The sequence below is a fragment of the Ascaphus truei genome, chromosome 18, assembly GCF_040206685.1.
Source record: "Ascaphus truei isolate aAscTru1 chromosome 18, aAscTru1.hap1, whole genome shotgun sequence".
Lineage (NCBI taxonomy): Eukaryota > Metazoa > Chordata > Amphibia > Anura > Ascaphidae > Ascaphus > Ascaphus truei.
The window spans coordinates 34255752-34282549 of NC_134500.1; the positions used below are offsets into that span (position 1 = coordinate 34255752).

Here is a 26798-nt window from a genome sequence, read left to right on the forward strand (position 1 = left end):
CATACTCCTGACTCTCCTCCCTGGCTGCCTATCTACCCACAGCCCTTCCTTTGGGGACCCGGGGGAATCTGTCAGGGGGGTCACTCCTGGCCTGTCATAGCAAGGGACTTTCTGCCTACCTAGCCCATCCCTAGCTTCTGCCAGCTGCCTGACACCCCACTGACCTCCTATCTCCCCCTGCTCCACGGTGCCTCCCTGCCTAGCCTCCCCTAGGCCCAGCACCTCAGCCTGCTGCTTACCTCCCTGCAGCCCACCTGCACTCCTCTCCTCCCTGGGCAATCCTACCCTAGACCCTGGAACTACCTGAGTGCACCTACCTCCCTGAACTTGTCTCCCCCTTACCAGGGATGAGCTCAGGGGCACCTCTCCAGATGCAACCGCCTTAGCGCTTGGCTGGCAGGTATCCCTGGGGTGGCACAAGCCTGCCACTGCCCCGGATACCCCCAGCCCATAGCTAGGCTGCAACAGGGGGTTGCTGATCTGAGAAACCCCCTGGGGCTCTGCCAGGGTAACGGGAGACTCTAGCGTCACTACCTGATGCTTTCCCTCCCTGGCTACCACTAGCCCTTCTTCTCCCACTGAGATCTGCTGCTGGCTACCTACCTGCAGCCTCCCCTCACTCCGCTTCTCCCTAGCTAATCCTAGCCTGGACCCTAGGGACACCTGAGTGAGGCCATCTCCCTGACACTGTCTCCCCATTACCGGGGATGAGCCCAGGGGCATCTCTCCAGATGCAACCGCCTTAGCTCTTGGCTGGAAGGTAATCTGGGGGTGGTCTAACTGTGCCACAACCCCTGGTACCTCCAGCCCATAGCAAGGCTGCAACAGGGGGTTGCTGATCTGAGACACCCCCTGAGGCTTTGCCAGGGTAACGGGGAAAACTGGCTGGCTCACTCGCTGCCTTCCCTCCCCGGTTCCCACTGGCCCATCCAACCCTCTCCCAGGCAATCCTACCCTAGAGCTGGGTGCTAACGGGGCTAGCCCCTCTCCCTGAAGCTGTGCCCCCATTACCAGAGGTGAGCTCAGGGTTGCTGGTGCAGATGCACCCACCTTAGCTCCTGGCTGGCAGGTAATCTGGGGGTGGTCTAACTGTGCCACAACCCCTGGTACCTCCAGCCCATAGCAAGGCTGCAACAGTGGGGCTCTTAACTGAGAGTCCCCTTGCTGCTCTGCCCAGGTAATGGGGAAGCCTGGCGGCCCTACAAGCTGCCCTTCCTTCCCCTCCCCTGGTAACTGATGCGGGCTACCTACCTGCAGCCTCCCCTCACTCCGTTTCTCCCTAACTAATCCTAACCTGGATCCTAGGGACACCTGAGTGAGGCCCTCTCCCTGACACTGTCCCCCCATTACCGGGGATGAGCTCAGGGTTGCTGGTGCAGATGCACCCACCTTAGCTCCTGGCTGGCAGGTGATCTGGGGGTGGTCTAACTTTGCCACAACCCCGGATACCTCCAGCCCATAGCAAGGCTGCAACAGTGGGACTCTTAACTGAGGGTCCCCTTGCCGCTCCGCCAAGGTAATGGGGAAATCTGGCTGGCTCACTTGCTGCCCTTCCTTCCCGTCCCCTGGTACCCCTATCTCCTGCCACCCCCCAGTCACCCCTATAGTGAAACAACAGGGTACAGTCATAGGGAAACATAAGTCAGAGTCAGTCTGCGACTTGGTCTGGCTTACCTTGCTGGTCCCCGCAGAGACCGCCGCCTTCGTTGGTCCCAATTGCAGGGGGACTGGAGCGGCCGCCGCCGGCCCCATCTGGGCTGGGCAGCGCCGGGCCGCTGCCGCAACAGCGCCCGGGTTGGGTACAGGTAAAACGGTGCAGGACAAGGGTCCCAGGTCTTTGTGGAGGAACTCAGCTCCATGCAAACTTGGTAAAATAACCCCCTCCCGCAAACCCTGTCCCTCCCCCCAAATAAAACTGCCGCCGGCAGGATGCCGGAGTGGCGGCGTCTTCTCTGCCGCCGCCGCTGGTTCTCCGCCGGGATCAGGTGGATGGCCGCTGCTCTCCGCCGCTGTTGCTGATGCAGCCCGTCCAGGTTCTCCAGGAGACGTCCCGCGGAGGGTTGTCGCCCTGGCTGGGCGGGAGCCATCAGAGGATGCCGCTAACTGGGTCATCTTTTCCGCAGCTCGTGAGTGTTGGCCCTGAGGGGCTTCTTCGCCTGACCGCGCACGGTCAGCGCACTGGGCATTATTGTGGCCCATTTGTTGGCAGTGCCGCAGCGACTGCCGGTGCTTCTCCGCCACCAGTGGACTAACCCCAGCAAGGGGCAACGGAGTCCAGAGCGGAGTTGCCTGAGCGCCGGGCTCATTCCAGGGCTTCTCCGCCGCCGGTGGACTAACCCCAGCAAGGGGCAATGGAGTCCAGAGCGGAGTTGCTGGAGCGCCGGGCTCTGGGAGGGGATAAGCGAGTCGGATCATCGCCAGCTTCAGCTGCTCGAGCCGCTCTGCTTGGGACATCTCTTCCTGCGCCAACAACAGGGCCAGCAATTCTGGGAAAAATGGACTGGCCGCTGCAGCGGCCAATACCTCTCCTGGTGCAAGACTGACGTGGTTTCCAAGACCACCCGCCCCCTCCACAAGTCTCTGCCGTCCCGGAGCTGGGTCCCTTCCCTGCTCTCCGGGCGGTGTGATGGTTACAGCAGCTGCAGCTGTGGATCTTTGCTCAGCCTGCCGGGTTTCATGCTCACCCATTGCTGTCTCTCTCTCAGCCTTGCTGGCTGCTGGTCCCCGCGCCGACTTGATGCACTCCTCCGGTCTCAGTGCCCGGCTCCAGTCAGACGGATGGCCGGCACTTTGGTTCTGGAGGAAATGCTTCTCACAAGTAGGGGAACAGTGAGGAGGTGCCATATCTTGTGTTATATGTTGTACACTGTGTGTTCAATATCTTTAGTCCCAGGAATTTGCAATTACCATCAAGTTCCCACTGGATCACCGTACCCCGCAGAATAATGTAATCGAGGTCCAGTTCAATCCCACCGCTGCCCCCAGTTAATTACAAGCCTGTCACGGTAGCTTGCGACAGGCTGTAATTTTACACCAAAAACTATATATATATAAATATATATATATACCTGGGTTTGAACTGGGACGAGACTTAAGATATAATAAAGTGATTTTATTCCTTGATAAAGGTGAACACAACAAATATGTACAAATAACAGGCAAAATATAGACACTTACGTAAAAGATGAAAATAATGAAAACAGTCCCATCTGAACTGGCAGTTTCATCCAGCAATCAGCCCAAGACATTGCATGGCGACCAAAAATGAAGACAAAGGATAGATGGGAAACAGCAGGTTATAAACCCCTTGTCCCTCTATCTGTAACATTAAGACCCTGGGATTGGTTTGCAATTATCTCCAGCCAATCTTTGGTGGGGGAACACATTTTAGGACAGGCCCCCCTGCTAGCTGGCACATCTGCAGTAGAACTCTGGGGGGTCTCAGACTTTACCAAAAGTTCATATTTACTGCAAATCATTGCATAACTTCCGCTCCGTAATACATACAGTCAGGTGAGATATATTACTGCATTCTGGGACACCTGACGCTCGTAGGAAGACCAAAAATTACATTGTAATATGAACATTAATAGAGATATTAATATCTGGCATTTAGCAGCAGTTACATATTCAATGTTTAGACTTCCCAAGATCGGCTTACTCTCGCCAATACACTTATGTAATTCTTAGCCGGTTCAGCCAAGGACATCTCATAGTATTCTTATATTTAATAAAGTTACTCACTTTTGATATCCTGTTGGGGAATACCTTTTGCTGGAAGGTGTGAATAACAAACCCTTCCCTTCCTTTTGCCTGCTTCCCGCATAAACAATTCCCCTGGGAAGCCAGGCTCAAATCTAGCAGGATATCCTATTTAGCATCCTACTGGCCACGTCAATAAACCTTTTGAAGTGGGCTTTTGCTTTTCGCATAACCAATTAGGTCAGTTACCTATTGATCAGGGCGATGTATCACACCTCTCTGTTGATATACACTTCCAGTGAATACTCATATGAGGCACCATTTGGCTCCTTACGCATTACAAAGACAGGCATTCTGCCTGTACATTAGCACACCATTATTAGCATTCTGCCTGTGTATTTCAAAAACTGCAAAAAGTCACTTTATCAAAAATATATGTCCCTCTTATGACAAAGTTATATTTTTAATATGTGTGTACTTGGGGGGTGACCCGGAGGCTGTACCCCAAGGCTCAGGGTCCTGGCTTACTCCGTTACCAAAATACCAGTTTTCAGGTAACTGTTTATTCAGCACTGCCTTTTGTCACCAACCTGGGTTTAAATCCCAGGACAAAATCAACTGCAGGGCAGTTTTAAAACACAGAGAACCAATATTTAGGCAAAAGCTTGCATTCCCCCATCTGCATCTATCATGTGGGGTTCTAAAACCTTCTCTTTTCACATTCAACTTCAATTAACCCTTTGAAGTCCAGATTTCCTTAAAGGACATAATACAGTGGGATTTCCTTAAACTGTAGCTCATTAACCCCTTAAGTCCCAGTGGGTGGGTTATGCAGACCCTGATCCAGCAACAACATCATTTACACAGGGGAATAAGCATTTTCATGTTATTTAGCAAGGGTTAAGTCACAGTTCTGGGCCTCAGCCCAGTTAACCCCTTGTCTCCCTGGCGAGGTTAGAGGGGGGGCCCTTGGGGGGTAACCCCGTTAATCCCGGGCCAAACCCTCCCTACCGCCACAACCTCAATGAACTGAAGCAACATGTAAGGAATCTGTTCCTGGGTTTGGCTGGAACGCACTCCTGCAGAGTTGGTGAGCTCTCAGACAGACCTCCCCTTGGATCTGCAAGCACTATCACCTGTGTGTGCAATCACTGCAGCTCTGTCTCTCTGCTCAGGCATTGGAGGAATTCCCACACACCCCTGTCTTTGGATTGGCTATCTGCCCTTCTTATACTGGGCTCTCCCTTATTGCTGAGCATAAACCAAGATTCACTTGGATGTAACTGTTTGCCTCAAACACTCCTGTCTCAGCCTTGCCTTGTTCCTGAGACCTGCTACATTAACCCCAGGCAGAGGTCTGATTTATGCTTCTTGTACTGAAGCGCTGGATCCCCAGTGCTAGTCTTGACTTGTTCCTGAGACCTGCTGCATTCCCTCCTGGCAGAGGTCTGCTTCCTGGTTCCTGTACTGAAGCGCTGGATCCCAAGTGCTAGTCTTGCCTTGTTCCTGAGACCTACTGCATTGCCTTGTGGCAGAGGTCTGCTTTCTGGTTCCTGTGCTGAAGCGCTGGTCTCCCAGTGCTCCCCTGCTGTGTTCCTAGGCCAGTCTGCATTCTCCCCTTGCAGAGACGTTTATCATGGGCCGCTCCCGCTCCTCGCGCAGAGGCCATTCCCGCTCTTCAGCTGCTACGCTGAAGCGCTTCGTGCCAGCCTACCTGTTACCGAACCCCAGCCTGGATATCGATTACTCTAACGTCTCCAACTCTGACCCCGGCTTGTCCATGGATTACCCTGCAGCATGTCCGTTACACAACGTTGTAAAGAAGAGTGGGCCAAAATTCCTCCACAACGATGTGAGACTGATAAAGTCATACAGAAAACGATTACTTTATTGCTGCTAAAGGTGGTTCTTGTGAGGATTCGCCATTCTAGCGGTTCTGTCCCTTTAACCCTCACCTGCTCGTCTGGATCCAGTGGCACTCAAGAAAGGCAGTCTAATGGTGGTCCTCATGCGCGGCACGCAAACAGTGCGCGGTCTCCGCGATTCCTGTGTCCAGGGTGTACTTTCTTGCCTCTGGCATTGCCGCGCAACTCATGCGCAGTGCGCGGTCTCCCTGGCGGTCTGCGGTCCCTGCCTCTCGCCCCCGCCCTGACGACAGAGATACATGGCACAACAGTACCCCGCGCTCCTCCTGTCTCCGCGGGTCCCGCCTCCGGTCTCCACCCCCGTACTGACACAAGTATCGTGGCGCGCACTAACGACGCGTGACCGGGTCGCCGGTGTGATGCGCGGGTTACGTGTGATGCGCACGCACTCTCTGGAAGCTCCACCTCTGTCTCAATCAGCTGTGTAATAGGACGCACCTGCGCGATCCAGCAGCCTATCAAAGAGGGCGGTTCTGCTTCCTGGATGCCTCCCATTGGTGGGAGGTCCTTTAAATATGCTGTTTGAACTCTCATTCCTTGCCGAGCATAACTCCTGTTTGTGACGCTGAATCTCACTACTCCTAGCCTATCTGCCTGTTACCTTTCTGCCTGACCCTGCCTAGTGCCTTGGACTTTGTGATACTCTCCTGCACTGACCCTGTCTTTGGATACGATGACTCTGCTCTCTCCTGCACTGACCTGGCATTGGAATACGATGACTCTGTTCTCTTCTGCGCTGACCCTGGCTTTGGCTCTACGACGACTCTGCTCTCTCCTCCACTGACCCTGGCTTTGGCTCTACGACGACTCTGCTCTCTCCTCCACTGACCCTGGCTTTGGCTCTGCGACGACTCTGCTCTCTCCAATCCTGACTCCGGCTACGTACCCCAACGATCCATGGTCGGCGTTCTATACCAATCCCTACCTCAGCCCCGCGGTCGCTCCTCGTTTGTGGTGAGCTACGCGTTACAGTTCTACAAGCTATTGAATCATAAGGTGTACTTGGTTTTTCACAAATGGCTTCTCCATTTTGGCTTTATTTTTGTTAAATAAATCATGACACGGTGTAATATGTCATGTGTTGTTGTTCATCTGAGGTTGTATTTACCTAATTTTAAGATCTGCTAAGGAACAGATAATTGTTATGTCCTGATATGTAAAACCATGGAATTCAAAGAGGGTGTACTTTCTTTTTCACACAACTGTATATAAACCGGAAATAGCGGTGTTAGTCCAGTTGCGATAGTGCAGAATAAATGAGTTCTTCAGTATTAGGTGATACCTTTTTTATTTGGACTAACAATTTATGTCATAGGACAAGCTTCCGAGAGTCCTGCTCTCTTCCTGTATTGCTGACCTGACATAAATTGTTAGTCTAAATAAAAAAGGTATCACCTAATAATTACGTACTCATTAATTTTGTTATATATATATATATTTATTTCATTGCCTTATCCCGTTGTCCCGGTAAGGTCTGTATATGCTGACCGTATTTCTGCTGCTTACATGTACATGTACAGAGGAGGATCAGTACTCCTCCTAAGTACTGTACTGTATCTCCTTTTCAAAACTGAAGTGGTCAGTTTGTTGGTGGTTTATTAGAATAGTTAAGCAGAGTAGTTTAGCATAAGGAAACGCAGGTAGTTGTCTATATAGGCATATCCTCTATGTCAGTTTATATTGTGATATTATTTAATCATCTGGTATTTACTTAAGATAGAGACATTCTTGAATTCTCTGGATGCCTTAATCACTAGCCACATATGGATTTCAAACTTGAGGGATTTCATTCATAGATATATCCTTTTCTTTCTATAAGGATTTATATCTATTTTTATTACTACATTATGATTATTAATAAAATGTATTTTAACTGTTAATATCCAGCTGTACCTTTGACCTTATTATTTTATAAAATTGGTCTGCAGTGCGCCATAATTAGGGACCTTTCCTAGTGTACTTTGCCTAGACAACAATGTGCACTTATCCTGTATCTATCCACCGCTATAGGTGTAACTTTTTCTTCCACCCATATCGGCGTTACTCAATGTGCGTCTTTCCCCACAGGGCGAGCGCAGATCGGATAAGGCCTCGGGCATGGTCAGCGCTTAGGCGTTGACCCGTGCTGAGGCGCGCTGGTGCTTACCAGTGAGCCCCTGCAGCCGCAATGAGAGCGGCTTTAGTAGGTCTTATCCAAATTTTAGATTTCGCGCTCATGGGAGCGCAGGGCCGGTCACGTGAGCGGTTCGCCTAATGAGGGCGAACCAGCTCCGTGACGTCACTGGCCGCCCCCCGACACGCCCACGGACGGCGCGCTAACCAGCGCGCCTCCCATGTCGCTTACCTGGCCATGGTGTGGGGGGGGGGGAGCGCGCCGAGGGGCGTCACGGAGCTGGTTCGCCCTCATTGGGCAAACCGCTCACGTGACTGGCGTGTCGCGCCAAACATCAGTTTGAACTGATTACTTGCGCCCGCCGTATGGACGCGGTCACTCACTGCCTTAACTTAAGGTAACACACACACACACACACACACACACACACACACACACACACACGGTATACAGGGGCAGAGTACCCAGAGAACAGGGGAAGAGAGTATACTAGGCAAGTAAAAGAAAGCAACCACATAACTCTATATAAAATTATAGCACTCTCTAGCACCCCCCCCCCCCCAAAGATGGCCGCCGTGAGCTTCAAGCAGGCGTTTCCCTGGTAACCCTCCGGGCGTCACGTGAGGAACCCGGCTGGCAGCGGCGACGTCACCGCATCACGTGGGAGGGGCCGGAGAGCAGCTGCTGGTGCCGGTGAGACGGGGCCGAGCTGCGTCACACACCGGGGGTCGCCATCTTGTGAGCGGCGACATGGGGCAGTGCGGGGTGATCTCCTCCAAAACCGTGCTGGTCTTCCTCAACCTCATCTTTTGGGTGAGAGGGGGGAACTGCAGGGGGAGAGAGGGGGGGGAACTGCAGGGAATAGAGGAGGGTGACTGCGGGGGGGGGGGGGGAGAGAGGGGGTCACTAGAGGAGAGGGTGACTGCGGGGGGGGGGAGGGGGTCACTAGAGGAGGGGGAGGACTGCAGGGGATAGAGGGGGGATGCAGGGGGAGAGGGGATCTGTAGGGGGAGAGGGGATCTGTAGGGGGAGAGAGGGGGTCACTATAGGAGGGGGTAACTGCAGGGGAGAGAGGGGGTAACTGCAGGGAAGAGAGGGGTTAACTGCAGGGGAGAGGGGGTAACTGCACGGGGAGAGGGGGGAACTGCAGGGGAGAGAGGGGGGAACTGCAGGAGGAGAGAGAGGGGTTAACTGCAGGGGAGAGAGAGGGGGTAACTGCACGGGGAGAGGGGGTAACTGCAGGGGAGAGAGGGGGGAACTGCAGGGGGAGAGGGGGGAACTGCAGGGGAGAGAGGGGGGAACTGCAGGGGGAGAGAGGGGTTAACTGCAGGGGGAGAGAGGGGTTAACTGCAGGGGAGAGAGGGGGGAACTGCAGGGGGAGAGAGAGGGGGGAACTGCAGGAGGAGAGAGAGGGGTTAACTGCAGGGGAGAGAGAGGGGGGAGAGAGGGGTTAACTGCAGGGGAGAGAGGGGGTAACTGCACGGGGAGAGGGGGTAACTGCAGGGGAGAGGGGGGAACTGCAGGGGGAGAGAGAGGGGTTAACTGCAGGGGGAGAGAGAGGGGGGAACTGCAGGGGAGAGAGGGGGGAACTGCAGGGGGAGAGAGAGGGGGGAGAGAGGGGGGAACTGCACGGGGAGAGGGGGAAACTGCAGGGGAGAGGGGGGAACTGCAGGGGGAGAGAGAGGGGGGAACTGCAGGGGGAGAGGGGGGAACTGCAGGGGGGAGAGGGGTTAACTGCAGGGGAGAGAGGAGGTAACTGCACGGGGAGAGGGGGGAACTGCAGTGGAGAGAGGGGGGAACTGCAGGGGGGGAGGGGTTAACTGCAGGGGAGAGAGGGGGTAACTGCACGGGGAGAGGGGGGAACTGCAGGGGGGAGAGGGGGGAACTGCAGGGGAGAGAGGGGGGAACTGCACGGGGAGAGAGGGGGTAACTGCAGGGGGAGAGAGGGGGTAACTGCAGGGGGTGAGAGAGGGGGGAACTGCAGGGGGTGAGAGAGGGGGGAACTGCAGGGGGTGAGAGAGGGGGGAACTGCAGGGGGTGAGAGAGGGGGGAACTGCAGGGGGAGAGAGGGGGGAACTGCAGGGGGGAGAGAGGGGTAACTACAGGGGGGAAGAGAGAGGGTAACTACAAGGGGGAAGAGAGAGGGTAACTACAAGGGGGAAGAGAGAGGGTAACTACAAGGGGGAAGAGAGAGGGTAACTACAAGGGGGAGAGGGGTAACTACAAGGGGGAGAGAGGTAACTACAGGGGGAGAGAGGGGTAACTACAGGGGGGAAGAGAGGGGGTAACTACAGGGGGGAGAGAGAGGGGTAACTACAGGGGGGAGAGAGGGGAGTAACTACAGGGGGGAGAGAGGGGTAACTCCAGGGGGAAGGTAACTACTTGTATTTACTCATTGCAGATATGTCCACCTTTATTGATGTGATTTATTCCTTGTTCTTATTTTTGTCCCTTGTGTGTTTTGATTATTACTCTTAATGAAATAATCTAACGGATAACTCTATATAGGAATAAGGGCGCGCGCCCTATTTCTTTAGATATATCTAGTCTTCCTCAGACATTAAGAGCTGTGTGTTAGATTTGTCAGCCCCTCTTTTTATTAACACGTTCCCTTGAGGTACTCCTGTCACTTTGCATTTATATATGCAGAGTGATTTTTGTAAAAATATTGTGTTGGAAACATTGCTCATTTTTTGTCTTTATTTTTATCATTGTTTTGTCATGATTTTATCAAGTTCTATTTGTTCATTAAGCAATGGGACGTGCGCTGTTACGTGTCCAGTTACATGGGGCTCTACCACGCATGGCGCGCCCTGGATACTTCCGGGTTCGCTAGCCTTCAGTATGCTCTGATTTTGATAAAGCGCCTGGCCGCGAAACGCATAGGGTATATATATATTTTTTTGTACCAGTTTTTTTTTTTGGACATGACCAAATTAATCTATCTTTCTATGGAAGTCGCCCTCTCTGTGTTTCCATTGTTGTTCTGCATTGTCCCATGGTGTCACCTGGTGGCATCTCCACACCGTTGCAACGGTTGGTGAACGTGCTCCATGAAGTTTTGCCTTTCGGACATATTGGGTAATGTCCGTGTAGCGTGTTGGGTGGCACTAACCTCCTCGGTCTTTTGAAGCAATAAGGCACTCGCGGATTGGTCTTCTCCAAGGTCCGATCTCCTTGGAGTCGCTGCTTCTTGTGTCCTTTATGAAACCCGCTTTTGGTGGCACTGAGAATGCCATTGGACTTGTACAGTTGATCGTTTTGGATGATAGAATTGCGTTTCGGACGCACGTGTGCTATATTTTTTGTGCCCTCTATGGCTGAGTCCATGGTGACTTCAGTCGTGCGGAGGCGCGCTGAGGGTGAGGGAAAGCGGGTGCTTTCCCTGGCCTTGGTTCACGCGCCAGTGACGTCACGGAGCTGGTTTGCCCTCATTGGGCGAACCGCTCACATGACCGGCCCTGCACACCCGTGAGCGCTGAAACTAAAAAATTAATGTTGGCTACGCTTCCGCACGCTTGCAGAGGCGTGCGCGAGCCCCTGCTAAAGCCACACTCATTGCGGCTGCAGGGGCTCACTGACAAGCGTCAGCGCGCCTCAGCACGGGTCAGCGGATAAGCGCTGACATGGCCTCAGCCTTTGTAGGAATGCCACTGTAATTAGACGGAAACCTGACATGCTGTTTACACCTTAATATTGTCACACACGTGTCGCTCTTATTATTACGTGACCACAAAAAGGCTAATGCATGTTTACGTGGCTTCATTTTCTCATCCTGGTCATACACTTCGCAGGGACATTCTCCAGAGGTTTTCTAGCTTGGAAATGGCCAAATGATGCTGACACCTGGACCCGCCATACTCCTCTCGTACAGAACAGATCCAAGAGACCAGATTGGGGGTGTCAACCTCCAATCCTCAAGGGCTACCAACAGGTCAGGTTTTAAGCATATCCCTGCTTCAACGTCAATGGCTGTCAGTGGCTAAGTCTTCGACTGTATCAGAAGCAGAGATTGTTGGCCTATTGGTGACCCTTGAGGACTGGAGTTGGCCACCCCCTAGTCTAGATAAAGTGTAGACAATATCCAGAGCATTTGGGGATTACACACGCCACTGTCATCTTGATCTCTTTGGTTCTAGCAGGGACTGACGCTGTACAGTGCAGTAATTAACCCTCCTTTTCCCCCTCTTCCCATCCCTCCCCCTGAGATGTAAGGAGGGCAGATGAGTGTAAAGCTTTAAAAGTGAGGAGGAGAATTGAGTGCGAGATGCGGGATTTGATAGGAAGCCAGGAGAGGGATTTCAGGAGGGGAGACGCTGAGACAGATTTAGGAAAGAGTAGAGTGATTCTGGCAGCAGCGTTTAGTATAGTTTGTAGGGGAGACAGGTGAGAGGCAGGAAGGCCGGACAGTAGGAGGTTACAGTAATCGAGGTGGGAGAGAATGAGGGCCTGAGTCAGAGTTTTGCAGTCAAGCAACAGAGGAAAGGGCGTATCTTTGTAATATTGCGGAGGAAACGACAGGTTTTAGCTGCCTTTAGAATGTGAGAGAGGAGTCGAGTGTGACCCCTAGGCAGCGTGCTTGGGCTACTGGGTGAATGATCGTATTTCCAATAGCAATGTGGAAGGAGGTAGTAGGGCCAGGTTTTGGAGGAAGTATGAGGAGTTCTGTTTTTGACATGTTTAAGTCGGCGGAGGGCCATCCAGGATGATATAGCAGAGAGACATTCAGAAACTTTGGTCTGCACAGCAGGTGTAAGGTCAGGGGTTGAAAAGTAAATTTGTGTGTCATCAGCATAGAGGTGATATTTGAACCCAAGAGATGTGATTTGGTCACCTAATGAGAGTGTGTAAAGAGAAAAGAGGGGTGGTCCCAGGGCAGAGTCCTGGGGTACCCACGCAGAGGAGGTGTTGGCAAAAGAGACACTGAAAGTACGATGTAAGAGGAGATCCAGGATAGAGCTTTGTTACGAATACCTAGACTATGAGAATGTGAAGGAGAAGAGGGTGGTCCACAGTATCAAATGCTGCAGAGAGGTCGAGTAATATGAGCAGAGTGTAATGACCTCTGTCTTTGGCAGCATGGAGGTCATTAGTTATTTTAGTGAGGGCTGTTTCAGTAGAGTGAGCAGTGCGGAATCTAGATTGTAGAGGGTCTAGGAGTATAAGTTAGAAAACAAACAAGTCTGTCACATCACGTGTGAAGAAATTAAAATGACGATAGGCCGGACATATTGCAAGAGGAAATTACCATAGTTGGACAAAAATGGTACTCGATTGGATTCCAATAGAGATAAAAAGGCCAAGACGACGACCAAAAGGAAGATGGGATTAGAACATGTGTTGGAGCAACGTAGAGAAGGGACGCTATAATCGCAGTACCTGGGGGATCATTGGGGAGGCTTCATCCAACAGTGGTACGCCATGGGCTGCAGATGATGAGATCTCTATCGTGTATGTCGATCCACTGAATGAGTAAGGTAGAGTAGAAAAAAAATGACACGGGACATGATGTGAGTCTCGCTTTCCTCATAGATGAGATGTGGCAGGAGTGTGACATGTTGTGAGACTGTGTGCCCTTATAGATGTGACACGTTGTGAGTCCTGGTGCCCTTATAGGTGTGACACGTGAGTCTGGGTGCCCTTATAGATGTGACACGTTGTGAGTCCTGGTGCCCTTATAGATGTGACACGTTGTGAGTTCTGGGTGCCCTTATAGGTGTGACACGTTGTGAGTTCTGGGTGCCCTTATAGGTGTGACACGTTGTGAGTTCTGGGTGCCCTTATAGGTGTGACACGTTGTGAGTTCTGGGTGCCCTTATAGATGTGACACGTTGTGAGTTCTGGGTGCCCTTATAGGTGTGACACGTTGTGAGTCCTGGTGCCCTTATAGATGAGGTGTGACACGTCAGTCTCGCTGCTCTGGTAGACACATGAGCTGTGTCAGAGGTGCAGCGTCTGGGGTCAGTTTACAGCCTCCGTAACCTCATCATTTGCAGAACAATGGGGTTGATTGTCTTCAAGTCTTTTGTGCAAGAATGTCTATAATCCCATCATTCCAAGGGGCCCGTTTTTCGGGGTTTAACCCCTGCAGCACTGTCCTAAACATACTTGTGTTTGCCGGAACACAGCAGCTCAGTGGTAATGTCACGTCACGGCCTTTGGTGCGTGAATCTGATTCCAATCCCAGTGACCATGTACAAGTCACTATCTCCCTGGGCCTCAAGCACTTAGATTGTAAGCTCTTCAGGGCAGTCAGCACTACACTATTTAACCCATTAAACACCTCCCACGTATATCACAAGTGGGACTGATTTATTGGGCCGGTCCCGCACAATCTGCCTGTGTAACTGGCGTCATTTTTTATTGGATCCAATCCCTGTTAAAGTCTGACACTTTGCCCTATTCGTTTCACTTTTCTGGTAATAACTGCTCTGCACATTTATATCTTTGGTTAACGATGGAAGCAGAAACCCGTGTGTGCCGGGAGGCATCGGCGCCCCTTCTCCGGAAATCTGCGATGGTGTGAGAATCTTTATAATTATGAGGTCACGGCGGTGACGTGACCGTAAGATGACGTTCGTCCTCTTCCGTGTAGATCGCGCTTCTGTGGCGCTCCGATCATGGGCTGATATCCGCTGTATGTCACAAGGACACGCAACTTAACTAGCGAGTCATTGACCAGTACATATAAGTCAGGGGTGGGCAACTCCTGTCCTCAAGGGCCACCAACAGGCCAGGTATTGGGGGTATCCCGGCTTCAGCGCGTGGCTGAGGCTTCGACTGAGCTGCTTATTGAGCCACCTGTGCTGAAGCAGGGATATCCTGAAAACGTGACCTGCTGGTGGCCCCTGAGGAGTGGAGTTGGCCGCCCCTGTGTTACAGGATAAAACACAAGTATAGAACATTTTGAATAGGGAATCCGCTATTTGTGCCCTTAACCTGTCCGTGCCAATAAGTGAGCAGTAAATGGGCCTGCAGCTTTAGGGTGGTGTGACTTCTCCCCCCTGCAGGCCGCCGCCGGGATCCTGTGCTACGTGGGCGCGTATGTCTTCATCACCTACGATGACTATGAGCACTTCTTTAAAGACGTGTACACCCTTATCCCGGGCGTGATCATCATAGCCGTGGGGACGCTCCTCTTCATCATCGGTCTGATCGGCTGCTGTGCCACCATCCGGGAGAGCCGGTGCGGCCTGGCAACCGTGAGTGAGACACCCGTCCCCTTTACCCATTAAACACGCCCCTGTCATTAGGTCACTTTGCCCCTACGTGGGACTGACCCTTTAACCCATTAACCACGTCCCTGTCATTAGGTCACTTTGCCCCTACGTGGGACTGACCCTTTAACCCATTAAACACGTCCCTGTCATTAGGTCACTTTGCCCCTACGTGGGACTGACCCTTTAACCCATTAAACACGTCCCTGTCATTAGGTCACTTTGCCCCTACGTGGGACTGACCCTTTAGCCCATTAAACACGTCCCTGTCATTAGGTCACTTGGTCCCTACATGTGCTGGCGCTGAGATGTTTGTACGTGTTTTTGATCTGCAGTTTGTGATCATTCTGCTGTTGGTGTTTGTGACAGAAGTGGTTGTAGTCATCCTGGGATATATCTACAGAGCAAAGGTAATGTGTCACGCGCGTTTATCTCGCGCGCGTGCGTGTGTGTATACGTATGTATGTATGTATGTATGTATGTATGCGCACGCATCTACAGAGCCAAGGTAACTAGTGTCTGACTGACCATGCGATGCTACAGACACCAGTTATAGTCTCTGTGTCTCTCTCTGTGTGTGTGTGTGTGTGTGTGTGTGTCTGTATGTCTCTGTATAGAGAGTGCTATAATTTTATATAGAGTTATGTGGTTGCTTTCTTTTACTTGCCTAGTATACTCTCTTCCCCTGTTCTCTGGGTACTCTGCCCCTGTATACTCTCTGCCTCTATTCTCTGGGTACCCTGCCCCTGTATCCTCTCTGCCTCTATTCTCTGGGTACCCTGCCCCTGTATACCCTCTGCCTCTATTCGCCGGGTACTCTGCCCCTGTATACCCTCTGCCTCTATTCTCCGGGTACCCTGCCCCTGTATACCCTCTGCCTCTATTCTCTGGGTACCCTGCCCCTGTATACCCTCTGCCTCTATTCTCTGGGTACTCTGCCCCTGTATACTCTCTGCCTCTATTCTCTGGGTACCCTGCCCCTATATACCCTCTGCCTCTATTCTCTGGGTACCCTGCCCCTGTATACCCTCTGCCTCTATTCTCTGGGTACTCTGCCCCTGTATACCCTCTGCCCCTGTATACCCTCTGCCCCTGTATACCCTCTGCCCCTGTATACCCTCTGCCCCTGTATAACCTCTGCCCCTGTATACCCTCTGCCTCTATTCTCTGGGTACCCTGCCCCTGTATACTCTCTGCCTCTATTCTCTGGGTACCCAGCCCCTGTATACTCTCTGCCTCTATTCTCTGGGTACCCTGCCCCTGTATACCCTCTGCCCCTGTATACCCTCTGCCTCTATTCTCTGGGTACCCTGCCCCTGTATACCATCTGCCTCTATTCTCTGGGTACCCTGCCCCTGTATACCCTCTGCCTCTATTCTCTTGGTACCCTGCCCCTGTATACCCTCTGCCTCTATTCTCTGGGTACCCTGCCCCTGTATACTCTCTGCCTCTATTCTCTGGGTACCCTGCCCCTGTATACTCTCTGCCTCTATTCTCTGGGTACCCTGCCCCTGTATACCCTCTGCCTCTATTCTCCGGGTACCCTGCCCCTGTATACTCTCTGCCTCTATTCTCTGGGTACCCTGCCCCTGTATACCCTCTGCCTCTATTCTCCGGGTACCCTGCCCCTGTATACCCTCTGCCTCTATTCTCTGGGTACCCTGCCCCTGTATACCCTCTGCCTCTATTCTCTGGGTACTCTGCCCCTGTATACTCTCTGCCTCTATTCTCTGGGTCCCATTCCCCTGTATACCCTCTGCCCCTGTTCCCTGAGCCCCTTGCCCCTGTATACCCTCTGCCCCTGTTCCCTGAGCCCCTTGCCCCTGTATACCCTCTGCCCCTGTTCCCTGAGGCCCTTGCCCCTGTATACCCTCTGCCCCTGTTCCCTGAGCCCCCTGCCCCTTTGTGACCTGCGTGCGCTGCCTGTGATCTCTGTGTACACAGGTGGAGGACGAGGTTGATAGAAGCATTGCAAACGTGTTCAATGAATACAATGGCATATACCCAGACGCGGCCAGCCGGGCCATCGATTATGTGCAGAGGCAGGTAGGACAGCACCACGGGAGGGGGCGTTTATAGGGGGGAATAGGAGGGGTTACATGGGGTAATAGGAGGAGTTATAGGGAGCAGTTATATGGGGTAATAGGAGGAGTTATAGGGAGCGGTTATATGGGGTAATAGGAGGAGTTATAGGGAGCGGTTATATGGGGTAATAGAAGTTATAGAGAGGGGTTACATGGGGTAATAGGAGGAGTAATAGGGAGCGGTTATATGGGGTTATAGGGAGGGGTTATAGGGAGGGGTTATATGGGGTAATAGGAGGAGTTATAGGGAGAGGTTATATGGGGTAATAGGAGGAGTTATAGGGAGCTGTTATATGGGGTAATAGGAGGAGTTATAGGGAGCGGTTATATGGGGTAATAGGAGGAGTTATAGGGAGCGGTTATATGGGGTAATAGGAGGAGTTATAGGGAGGGGTTATATGGGGAATAGGAGGAGTTATAGGGAGCTGTTATATGGGGTAATAGGAGGAGTTATAGGGAGCGGTTATATGGGGTAATAGGAGGAGTTATATGGGGTAATAGGAGGAGTTATAGGAAGGGGTTACATGGGGTAATAGAAGTTATAGGGAGGGGTTACATGGGGTAATAGGAGGAGTAATAGGGAGCGGTTATATGGGGTAATAGGAGGAGTTATAGGGAGGGGTTATATGGGGTAATAGGAGGAGTTATAGGGAGAGGTTATATGGGGTAATAGGAGGAGTTATAGGGAGGGGTTATATGGGGTAATAGGAGGAGTTATAGGGAGAGGTTATATGGGGTAATAGGAGGAGTTATAGGGAGCTGTTATATGGGGTAATAGGAGGAGTTATAGAGAGCGGTTATATGGGGTAATAGGAGGAGTTATAGGGAGCGGTTATATGGGGTAATAGGAGGAGTTATAGGGAGCGGTTATATGGGGTAATAGGAGGAGTTATAGGGAGCGGTTATATGGGGTAATAGGAGGAGTAATAGGGAGTTGTTATATGGGGTAATGGGAGGAGTTATAGGGAGCGGTTATATGGGGTAATGGGAGGAGTTATAGGGAGCGGTTATATGGGGTAATAGGAGGAGTTATAGGGAGAGGTTATATGGGGTAATAGGAGGAGTTATAGGGAGCTGTTATATGGGGTAATAGGAGGAGTTATAGGGAGCGGTTATATGGGGTAATAGGAGGAGTTATAGGGAGCGGTTATATGAAGTAATGGGAGGAGTTATAGGGAGGGGTTATATGGGGTAATAGGAGTTATAGGGAGGGGTAATAGGAGGAGTTATAGGGAGCGGTTATATGGGGTAATAGGAGTTATAGGGAGGGGTTACATGGGGTAATAGGAGTTATAGGGAGGGGTTACATGGGGTAATAGAAGTTATAGGAAGGGGTTACACGGGGTAATAGGAGGAGTAATAGGGAGCGGTTATATGGGATAATAGGAGTTATAGGGAGCGGTTATATGGGGTAATAGGAGGAATTATAGGGAGCAGTTATATGGGGTAATAGGAGGAGTTATAGGGAGCAGTTATATGGGGTAATAGGAGGAACTTTTTTTTTTTTCCAACGTTACATTTCATAGAACAATTTACAAACAGAAACTGCACATTAGGTACGAACTTACACTATATAAATATTAGCTCAGCATTTGTTCCCACCTTTCTCCTCTTAACAGCAACTTCACATTTCCCTTTTATATCTTTTTAATTGAAACTAAATAAGAGCCTTAGCTGCCACATTAATAGCTGCTACCTTTAAGGGATTCATTTATAAACAAATATATTTAGCCACACACAAAAAAGAATATTCCTTCTTTTTCTTTTTCCCACATTATCCCCAAATGACCCAAACCTCTTAATGGCCACAGAAGGTGGGATCATGCCCGAGTCTGTCTCTATGGAAACGTCCATTATGCTGCTCTTCAGATAAGGAAAGTTCCTCTACATCATAAGGGTCTTCAGCTCGAAAAACGGTTCTTTACAGGCACCTGAGGAACTTTACCAGCACAACCTGTAGGATGTCGAAGTCCCTCCAAGTCTTTTTACTGTCACCGTCTTCCTTTTAGCCTGTATCCAATTCTGCGTTCTGTTTTTATCTTTATTGCCCACCAGGATTATACTCTTGGTAAGTTCATCCATTGTTTTCTTAGACTGTTCTTCTGGAAGTGAGTTTGAGGAGGTACCCTCTAAGGCTAAGGCCATACAGCCTTTGCCCGCACGGAGGCGTGCGAAGGCTGTGACGTAACCCGCGTGAAGCGGGTGCGTTTCCTGTCCATGGTAGACATGCCATGGGGGGCGTACTAGGGATCAGTTTCAACCGATTTCTTGTGCAACCCGCGCCCCCTCCTGCTGCCGCCCACGCGGTCTATGGGCGCGATCAGTGCCTTTAGGCAATGTGATAGCGCCCTGTGCGGATGCGTCCGCGCGGTCTGCGACAGTATGGACCTGCCCTAAGGGATCTTCTAATATTCCTTGGGCCATGTCAACACTATCTGTAAATTCTTCTTCCGCGTGTGCATTTGGGCAAACTCCTTTCCCAGGCTGATCTGGACAAATTCCGTCAGCAACTTTCAAGGCGCGATCATAAAGTGCTTCGTTTTCTTCAAAATCCACTTCCTGCTCCCATATTCCTGAAATATTATGCCATGTTTCTGCAACGATAGGAATGTCCAAATTTAACACATAAATTTACATTTAATCTTTGTTCAATTTGCCCTCTCGTGGCCCAAGGACTGGCACAAGTTGCACTTAAGTAATACATGTGATGTGCTAAAGGGTCTGGCTGAACCACATCTATGGCACAAGGTTGGCTGACCATAGTAAAAACAATTCCCCTTTTCTCTTCCAATGAAGAAAGAGTTGGGCAGATGTTTTGTAACATTGCCATGTCGCCAAAGTCTGACTTGCACTTTTCAGCCTCCTATCCAGATGTCCTCTTCATCCATGATTCTTGTAGGTGGAGCCAGTACTTCACATTGTCTGCCAAGCCATATCAGAATATCTGATATTGGGACTGACTCGTGTTTGAAGAGAATTGTTACAGATTTTATTTCCGGTTTAGACACAGGAATCGCTACAAAGGATTTCCATAATTCAGTGTTTTTAATACTCTCATATCTTGTCCAGAAATAGTCCAAAGATTGAGATCTCTTAAAGCTGGCATCATACTCACAAGAACCTGGAACATGGATAAGTGCATACATTTAATCTGCTCTGAAGCCCAAGGATTCTTTTAATAAATGTCTGCCAATAAAAATTCCTGTCAGGGTTCATCTCCTCTCCGCTTTTATTCCTCAACCTTACCACATTTCTCCTTTTCAAAGGTTGAGCATTTCTGGCCACAGCGCTTACAAAGGACCTCCCACTCCAGGCTGAATGAGGTGCTCTATGAGCTGGGGTTACTTTTATCCCATTACTTTGCTTAACCCCATCTTCTGATTGGGCCACTCTATTATCAGGAACTATCTGCATAGGAGCAGCAATTTCAATCTCTACAACCTTCATTTCACTCCCAGGCACTACAGAGTTAACGCTGTCTCCATTACTGCTAATTACCACCTGCTGTTCTCCTCTCTCAGGGTTCTGAATCACGACCTGCTAATGAGCAGGGGGATGGTTCTGTAAGCTCAGGTGAGCATGGGTTCTCTGGCTCACTGCTCTCAGGTAGAAACTCTATTTCCAGCTGATCTCCTCTCAGAGTCTCTAGATTCTCACTTTGTTGCTCTTCAGGGTTCCCTGTAATTTCCATGACCTCTCCCAGGGTGGGAGTCTGAGATAAGCCAACATCACAGGTGTCTGCTGCTTTCTTTGCTTGTAATGAGCTGTTAACCAAATTTTCTGCTGTTTCTGCTATTAACCCCAGGGATGCTGGAAGCTCTGAAACAGATCCTTGCACATAGTCTGATTACACCCTGAGGTGAGTCCCCTTTCCTAAAGTCTTTGGGCCCTATCTCAGGGCTGTTCCTTTCTCCTGTAGAAACCTTTAGCTTTCGGTCCTTTGCTTTCTTTTCTTTAGCTGTTTTACCCTTTGGGGTTTTCTTGGCAGTTGATTGATTTTAACTGTCAGGATCTGAGTCTGAGTTTTCCTGGGATAAGTTCTCTGTTTCAGCCTCTGTTTTATCTTTAGGCTTCACAGACTTGTTCTGGGATCTAGTTTCTTTCCCACTTCTTTTAGGCGTCTCCAAACGCATATTTTCTTGAGAGCTTTAAATGTGACTCTTACTGGGATTCTGACTTCTTGTTCCACAACATGAATCTGCGCCTTGCTCTGCACTTTGCTCTGCGCCCCGCTCTGCACCCCGCCCTGCGCCCCGCTCTGCGCCCCGCCCTGCACCCTGCGTTAACATTTCAATTGTTTTCAAAAGGGAGCGTTTCTGTCTGGCTGGAACCACCATTCCTTTAGCAATCTCACCTTCCAATTGGTTTAATACACCGCGCAGGCGATGTATTTGCTTCTTGTGCACATCTCTCAGAACCACGACATTTCTTTAATGTTTTCTTCCAACTCTGCCTCCTTCCTGTTATACCTCCGCAATAAAGCTTGGTTCTCTTCTTCCTGTTATACCTCCGCAATAAAGCTCGGTTCTCTTCTCCCTGTTATACCTCCGCAATATAGCTTGGTTCTCTTCTTCCTGTTATACCTCCGCAATAAAGCTCGTTTCTCTTCTTCCTGTTATACCTCCGCAATAAAGCTTGGTTCTCTTCTTCCTGTTATACCTCCGCAATAAAGCTCGGTTCTCTTCTCCCTGTTATACCTCCGCAATAAATCTCGGTTCTCTTCTTCCTTAAGCAGATTCTGTTCTTTCCCTTTGCTCCAAACTCTCCTGTAACTCACATTCAGGCTCCCCAAGGCCTACACCACTGCTGCAGCCTGCAGCCTCTCCTACTCCCATCTCCAACACACAGCCACCAACCCCTGGGTCTAAGGCCATCCTGGCTCCCCTGCAGGAGCTTACCTGCAGCCCACCCTGGAGGAGTTATAGGGAGGGGTTATATGGGGCAATAGGAGGTGTAATAGGGAGGGGTTAGGTGGGCTTATAGGGAAGTTATATGGAGTAATAAGAGGAGTTATATGAAGTGGTTATACGGAGGAGGGAGCGGTTATAGAGATGGGTGTTATAGGGAGGGGTTATATGGGGCAATAGGAGGTGTAATAGGGAGGGGTTAGGTGGGGTTATAGGGAAGTTATATGGAGTAATAGGAGGAGTTATATGAAGTGGTTATACGGAGGAGGGAGCGGTTATAGAGATGGGTGTTATAGGGAGGGGTTGATTAACTCCTCGCTCCCCAGCTGCACTGCTGTGGAATTCACAACTATTCAGACTGGGAGAAAACGCGCTGGTTTGTTGAAGCGAAGAATAACAGTGTCCCGCTGAGCTGCTGCCGGGCCCGAGCCTTCAACTGCACGGGGAGCATGAGCCGGCCTGGGGACCTGTACTCCGAGGTGAGGCCCTGATCCCAAGAGCTTGCAATCTACGGCACAGCACCCTGCTGCGGAAGGGGTTATATAATACTCTAATCTCGCCTGGTTAGGGCTGCGAGGTTTTGGTCGTGGAAAAGCTGCAGGAGATTATGATGTACGTGATCTGGGCCGCCCTGGGCTTTGCTGTTATACAGGTGAGACGTCACCCCAGTGTGTGTGAGGGGGGCGCAGGACTGTGTGAGGGTGGTGGTGGGGGGGGGGGGTGTAGGCCTCTGTGTTGGGAGGCACAGGTCTGTTCATGGGGAGGCGGAGGGGGGCTGCAGGGCTGTGCGTGGGGGGTGCAGGGAGGCACAGGCCTGTGTGTGGGGAGGTGCAGGCCTGTGCATAGGGGGGGCAGAGGGGGTTTGCAGGCCTGTGCTTGAGGGGGCGCAGCTAGGCGCAGGCCTGTCCATGGGTGGTCGCAGGCCTGTGTGTGGTGGGGGGGGGGGGCACAGGGAGATGTAGGCATGTACATGGGGCTGAGGGAAGCTCAGGCCTATGTGGTGGGACGCACGCCTGTGCGTGGAGGGGGATGTGGGTGCGCAGGCGTAGGAGTGAAGTGACCTAGTGAGAGGTTGGTGGTGGGGGGTCAGTACCTCTGTATGTTATTACTTCCTGCCTCTGATAATTATATTGAATGTACGTAGATCTGTATGCAAAGTGCTTATATCACAGGGAGTGTGATCCCGGCCCCCGCCCAGTGTGATCCCGGCCCCCGCCCAGTGTGATCCCGGCCCCCGCCCAGTGTGATCCCGGCACCCGCCCAGTGTGATCCCGGCACCCGCCCAGTGTGATCCCGGCCCCCGCCCAGTGTGATCCCCGCCCCCGCCCAGTGTGATCCCCGCCCCCGCCCAGTGTGATCCCCGCCCCCACCCAGTGTGATCCCCGCCCCCGCCCAGTGTGATCCCCGCCCCCGCCCAGTGTGATCCCCGCCCCCGCCCAGTGTGATCCCCGCCCCCGCCCCCGCCCAGTGTGATCCCCGCCCCCGCCCATTGTGATCCCCGCCCCCGCCCATTGTGATCCCCGCCCCCGCCCAGTGTGATCCCCGCCCCCGCCCAGTGTGATCCCCCGCCCAGTGTGATACCGGTCCCCGCCCCCGCCCAGTGTGATCCCCCGCCCAGTGTGATACCGGCCCCGCCCAGTGTGATCCCCCGCCCCCGCCCAGTGTGATCCCCCGCCCCCACCCAGTGTGATCCCCCGCCCCCACCCAGTGTGATCCCCCGCCTCTCGCCCAGCGTGATCCCCCGCCCAGTGTGATCCCCCGCCCAGTATGATCCCCTGCCCAGTGTGATCCCCCGCCTCTCGCCCAGTGTGATCCCCGCCCAGTGTGATCCCCCGCCCAGTGTGATCCCCCGCCTCTCGCCCAGTGTGATCCCCCGCCTCTCGCCCAGTGTGATCCCCCGCCCAGTGTGATCCCCCGCCCCCGCCCAGTGTGATCCCCCGCCCCCACCCAGTGTGATCCCCCGCCCCCACCCAGTGTGATCCCCCACCCAGTGTGATCCCCCGCCTCTCGCCCAGTGTGATCCCCCGCCCAGTATGATCCCCTGCCCAGTGTGATCCCCCACCCAGTGTGATCCCCCGCCTCTCGCCCAGTGTGATCCCCCGCCCAGTATGATCCCCTGCCCAGTGTGATCCCCCACCCAGTGTGATCCCCCGCCTCTCGCCCAGTGTGATCCCCCGCCCAGTGTGATCCCGGCCCCCGCCCAGTGTGATCCCCCGCCCAGTGTGATCCCCCGCCCAGTGTGATCCCCCGCCCAGTGTGATCCCCCGCCCAGTGTGATCCCCCGCCCAGTGTGATCCCCCACCCAGCGTGATCCCCCACCCAGCGTGATCCCCCACCCAGCGTGATCCCCCACCCAGCGTGATCCCCCCCCTTCCCGCCCAGCGTGATCCCCCCCCCTTCCCTGCCCAGCGTTATCCCCCCCCTTCCCGCCCAGCGTTATCCCCCCCCCTTCCCTGCCTAGCGTGATCCCCCCCCTTCCCCGCCGAGTGTGATTCCCCCCTCCTTTCCCGCCGAGTGTGATCCCCCCCTTCCCCGCCGAGTGTGATTTTTCCCCCCCCTTCCCCGCCGAGTGTGATCCCCCCCTTCCCCGCCGAGTGTGATTTCCCCCCCCCCTTCCCCGCCGAGTGTGATTTCCCCCACCCTTCCCCGCCGAGTGTGATTTCCCCCACCCTTCCCCGCCGAGTGTGATTTCCCCCACCCTTCCCCGCCGAGTGTGATTTCCCCCACCCTTCCCCGCCGAGTGTGTTCCCCCCCCTCTTCCCCGCCGAGTGTGAAACCGCCCGTCGACCTCACAATCAAAACCTCTGGCGTGTTTTGCCCTTACTGTTTTGTAGATGAAATCCTTAACTGTGGACACAGAACCACAGCTCCTCTCACCCCCGATACACCAAACACCGCTAGTAATAACACGTTACTCATCTCATGTGTCTTCCTGCAGCCTCTGTGACCCTGTGCTGGCCTTCACAGTGGGGGCGGGAATAAAGCGATCAGTAGCACCCTGCCAAGCTATTGTCTTTATTGAAACACTTGGGTATCCCATTGCAGTAGTTGATACGATGCAATGAATAGGGTGCGGTGCGGGGTGAAGCGTCTCCTGTTCCCATCAGTACTCTCCCCCTCCCCCGATGAGGTTCTTTAATGGTAATGATGGATTATGAATGTGTATGTCAGAGTACCGTGTATTAAGCTGTCTCCCCTTCCCCTATAGCTGCTGGGCATGCTGTGCGCCTGCATCGTGCTGTGCAGAAAGACCCGGGACCCTGCATATGAGCTGCTCCTCGTCGGCGGCACCTACGCGTAAGACCCACTGGCTCTCCCCCTCCCCCCGGGCCTCTGGAAACACCCACCCTCGCCCCTGGAGGGCAGCGCGACGAGGGCTTTCTACGTCTGCAAAGACCAGGAGGTTAGCCAACTCCAGTCCTCAAGAGCCACCAACAGGTCAGCGTTTTCAGGATATCCCTGCTTCAGCACAGGTGACTGTCAATGACTGAAGCAGGGATACAAACCCGGCCTGATGGTGGCCCTTGAAGGCTGGAGTGGGCCATCCCTGGCATTGACTTTTCCCCTCGATGGGCAAATCCCAGGTGCTGGGAGGCTGACTCCACTCCTGCACCCGCCCACTTACGCCGGCGTCCATGTTTTCCGTGCAGATGTGCAGATCTTGGTGTTGGCGCCCGATTTTAGCTGTAGTTTTATTAGTGAGGTAAATAGAGCGGCTTTTGCTGGGCCGCTCTGGCTGCAAAGGGGTTAATGAAATATTTAAAGACGCTGTCCCTTGCTTCCTTTTAATAACACATTGCTCTCTTCTGCTGCCCCGTGTGGCAGGGAACAACTTACACGTGGACGCGGCCTCCTTTAGCAAGATGAAATCCCCCTTCCGGGAAATGTATCCCTTCCTATATTCCCTGGGTCAGGCGCCTAGAAGTATTTAGCAAGTTACTGTGTCAGACTTACACTGGGTTTGCTTTCCTCTGTGTGCTGAACAGGAGTTTGCGCAGGCAATGCCCCTCTCTCTGCCCTCTCTCATGATTCTGACAGGCTGCGCTAGAGGCGGAGTAAACACTTGATTGACGAGCGCCCTCCCCCACTCAGACACAAATGAAACGAATATTCTTCCTTCCCAAAGAACGCTTTTTAACCCGATTCCACCCGCTGAGGAAGACTGTGACATTGCGGGGTCTTAACCATGTGTTTCTGCAAACTGACAGGGATTGCACCTACATCTTATAGCCTTACTAACATGGCGTGCCCCCCCCCTCCCATACAATGAACTTTCAGCAGTAATAAGCAGATTCCCAAATACGGATTTCTACGCCATTACTTCAGACGTTTAACCAGTAGCGCTGTTCCTTTGTACCGCGTATAAGAGAACCTCGTGGTCATAAAAAAAAATTGCCGCCAAATGAAACCCTTTATTGCTGGAAGGGTTAATAAGGTTCTCAAAGGAGACAACAAGTGTACAGAGATACCCGGAGTAATTATACACCGCGGCATGTGAAACCTGTTTTAACACTGCGGGTTCATACCGCGTGAACGCAACAGGTGAAGACTCGCTGTTTATTCGTTTTCAATTAAACCAATGAAAGCCCCCCCCCCTCCCCCCCTTCCAAGTATATTGTATGTTCTTTACCTGAAATAAATATTTGCTTTTCCTCCTCTATGTACAGTTAGAAAAGTAGGAATCTGAATGGCAAAATAATGTAGCAAAGTGAGTCTGTGAGGGAGACCTCGGGTGTAAATAGCAACTGATTCAATAAAAACATCTGTACATTCACCCTACAAACCGTGTGCGTGTGTGTGTGTTGGTTATACCTTTTATGGGTCGTCCATCGGATAACTCTGACCCTCAG

The 26798-nt window shown here is 52.2% G+C and overlaps 1 protein-coding gene across 1 annotated transcript; it reads left to right on the forward strand.

Moving 5' to 3' along the window:
• The first annotated feature begins 8359 nt into the window (after window positions 1-8359).
• TSPAN3 (tetraspanin 3) lies at window positions 8360-26731 on the forward strand. Its single transcript, XM_075576082.1, has 7 exons — window positions 8360-8553; window positions 14751-14942; window positions 15293-15367; window positions 16902-17003; window positions 22275-22427; window positions 22517-22600; window positions 25157-26731. Exons 1-7 carry the CDS (start codon window positions 8491-8493, stop codon window positions 25247-25249), a joined length of 762 nt encoding a protein of 253 aa, XP_075432197.1. The 5' UTR covers window positions 8360-8490; the 3' UTR covers window positions 25250-26731.
• Window positions 26732-26798: the final 67 nt, after the last annotated feature.

Excerpts from the sequence above, each read along its gene's own strand:
- TSPAN3 (XM_075576082.1), top strand. The coding sequence starts at position 8,491 with ATGGGGCAGTGCGGGGTGATCTCCTCCAAAACCGTGCTGGTCTTCCTC. Across the intron at positions 15,368-16,901 it reads GATATATCTACAGAGCAAAG|GTGGAGGACGAGGTTGATAG; the intron begins GTAATGTGTCAC and ends CTGTGTACACAG. Across the intron at positions 22,601-25,156 it reads TGGGCTTTGCTGTTATACAG|CTGCTGGGCATGCTGTGCGC; the intron begins GTGAGACGTCAC and ends CTTCCCCTATAG.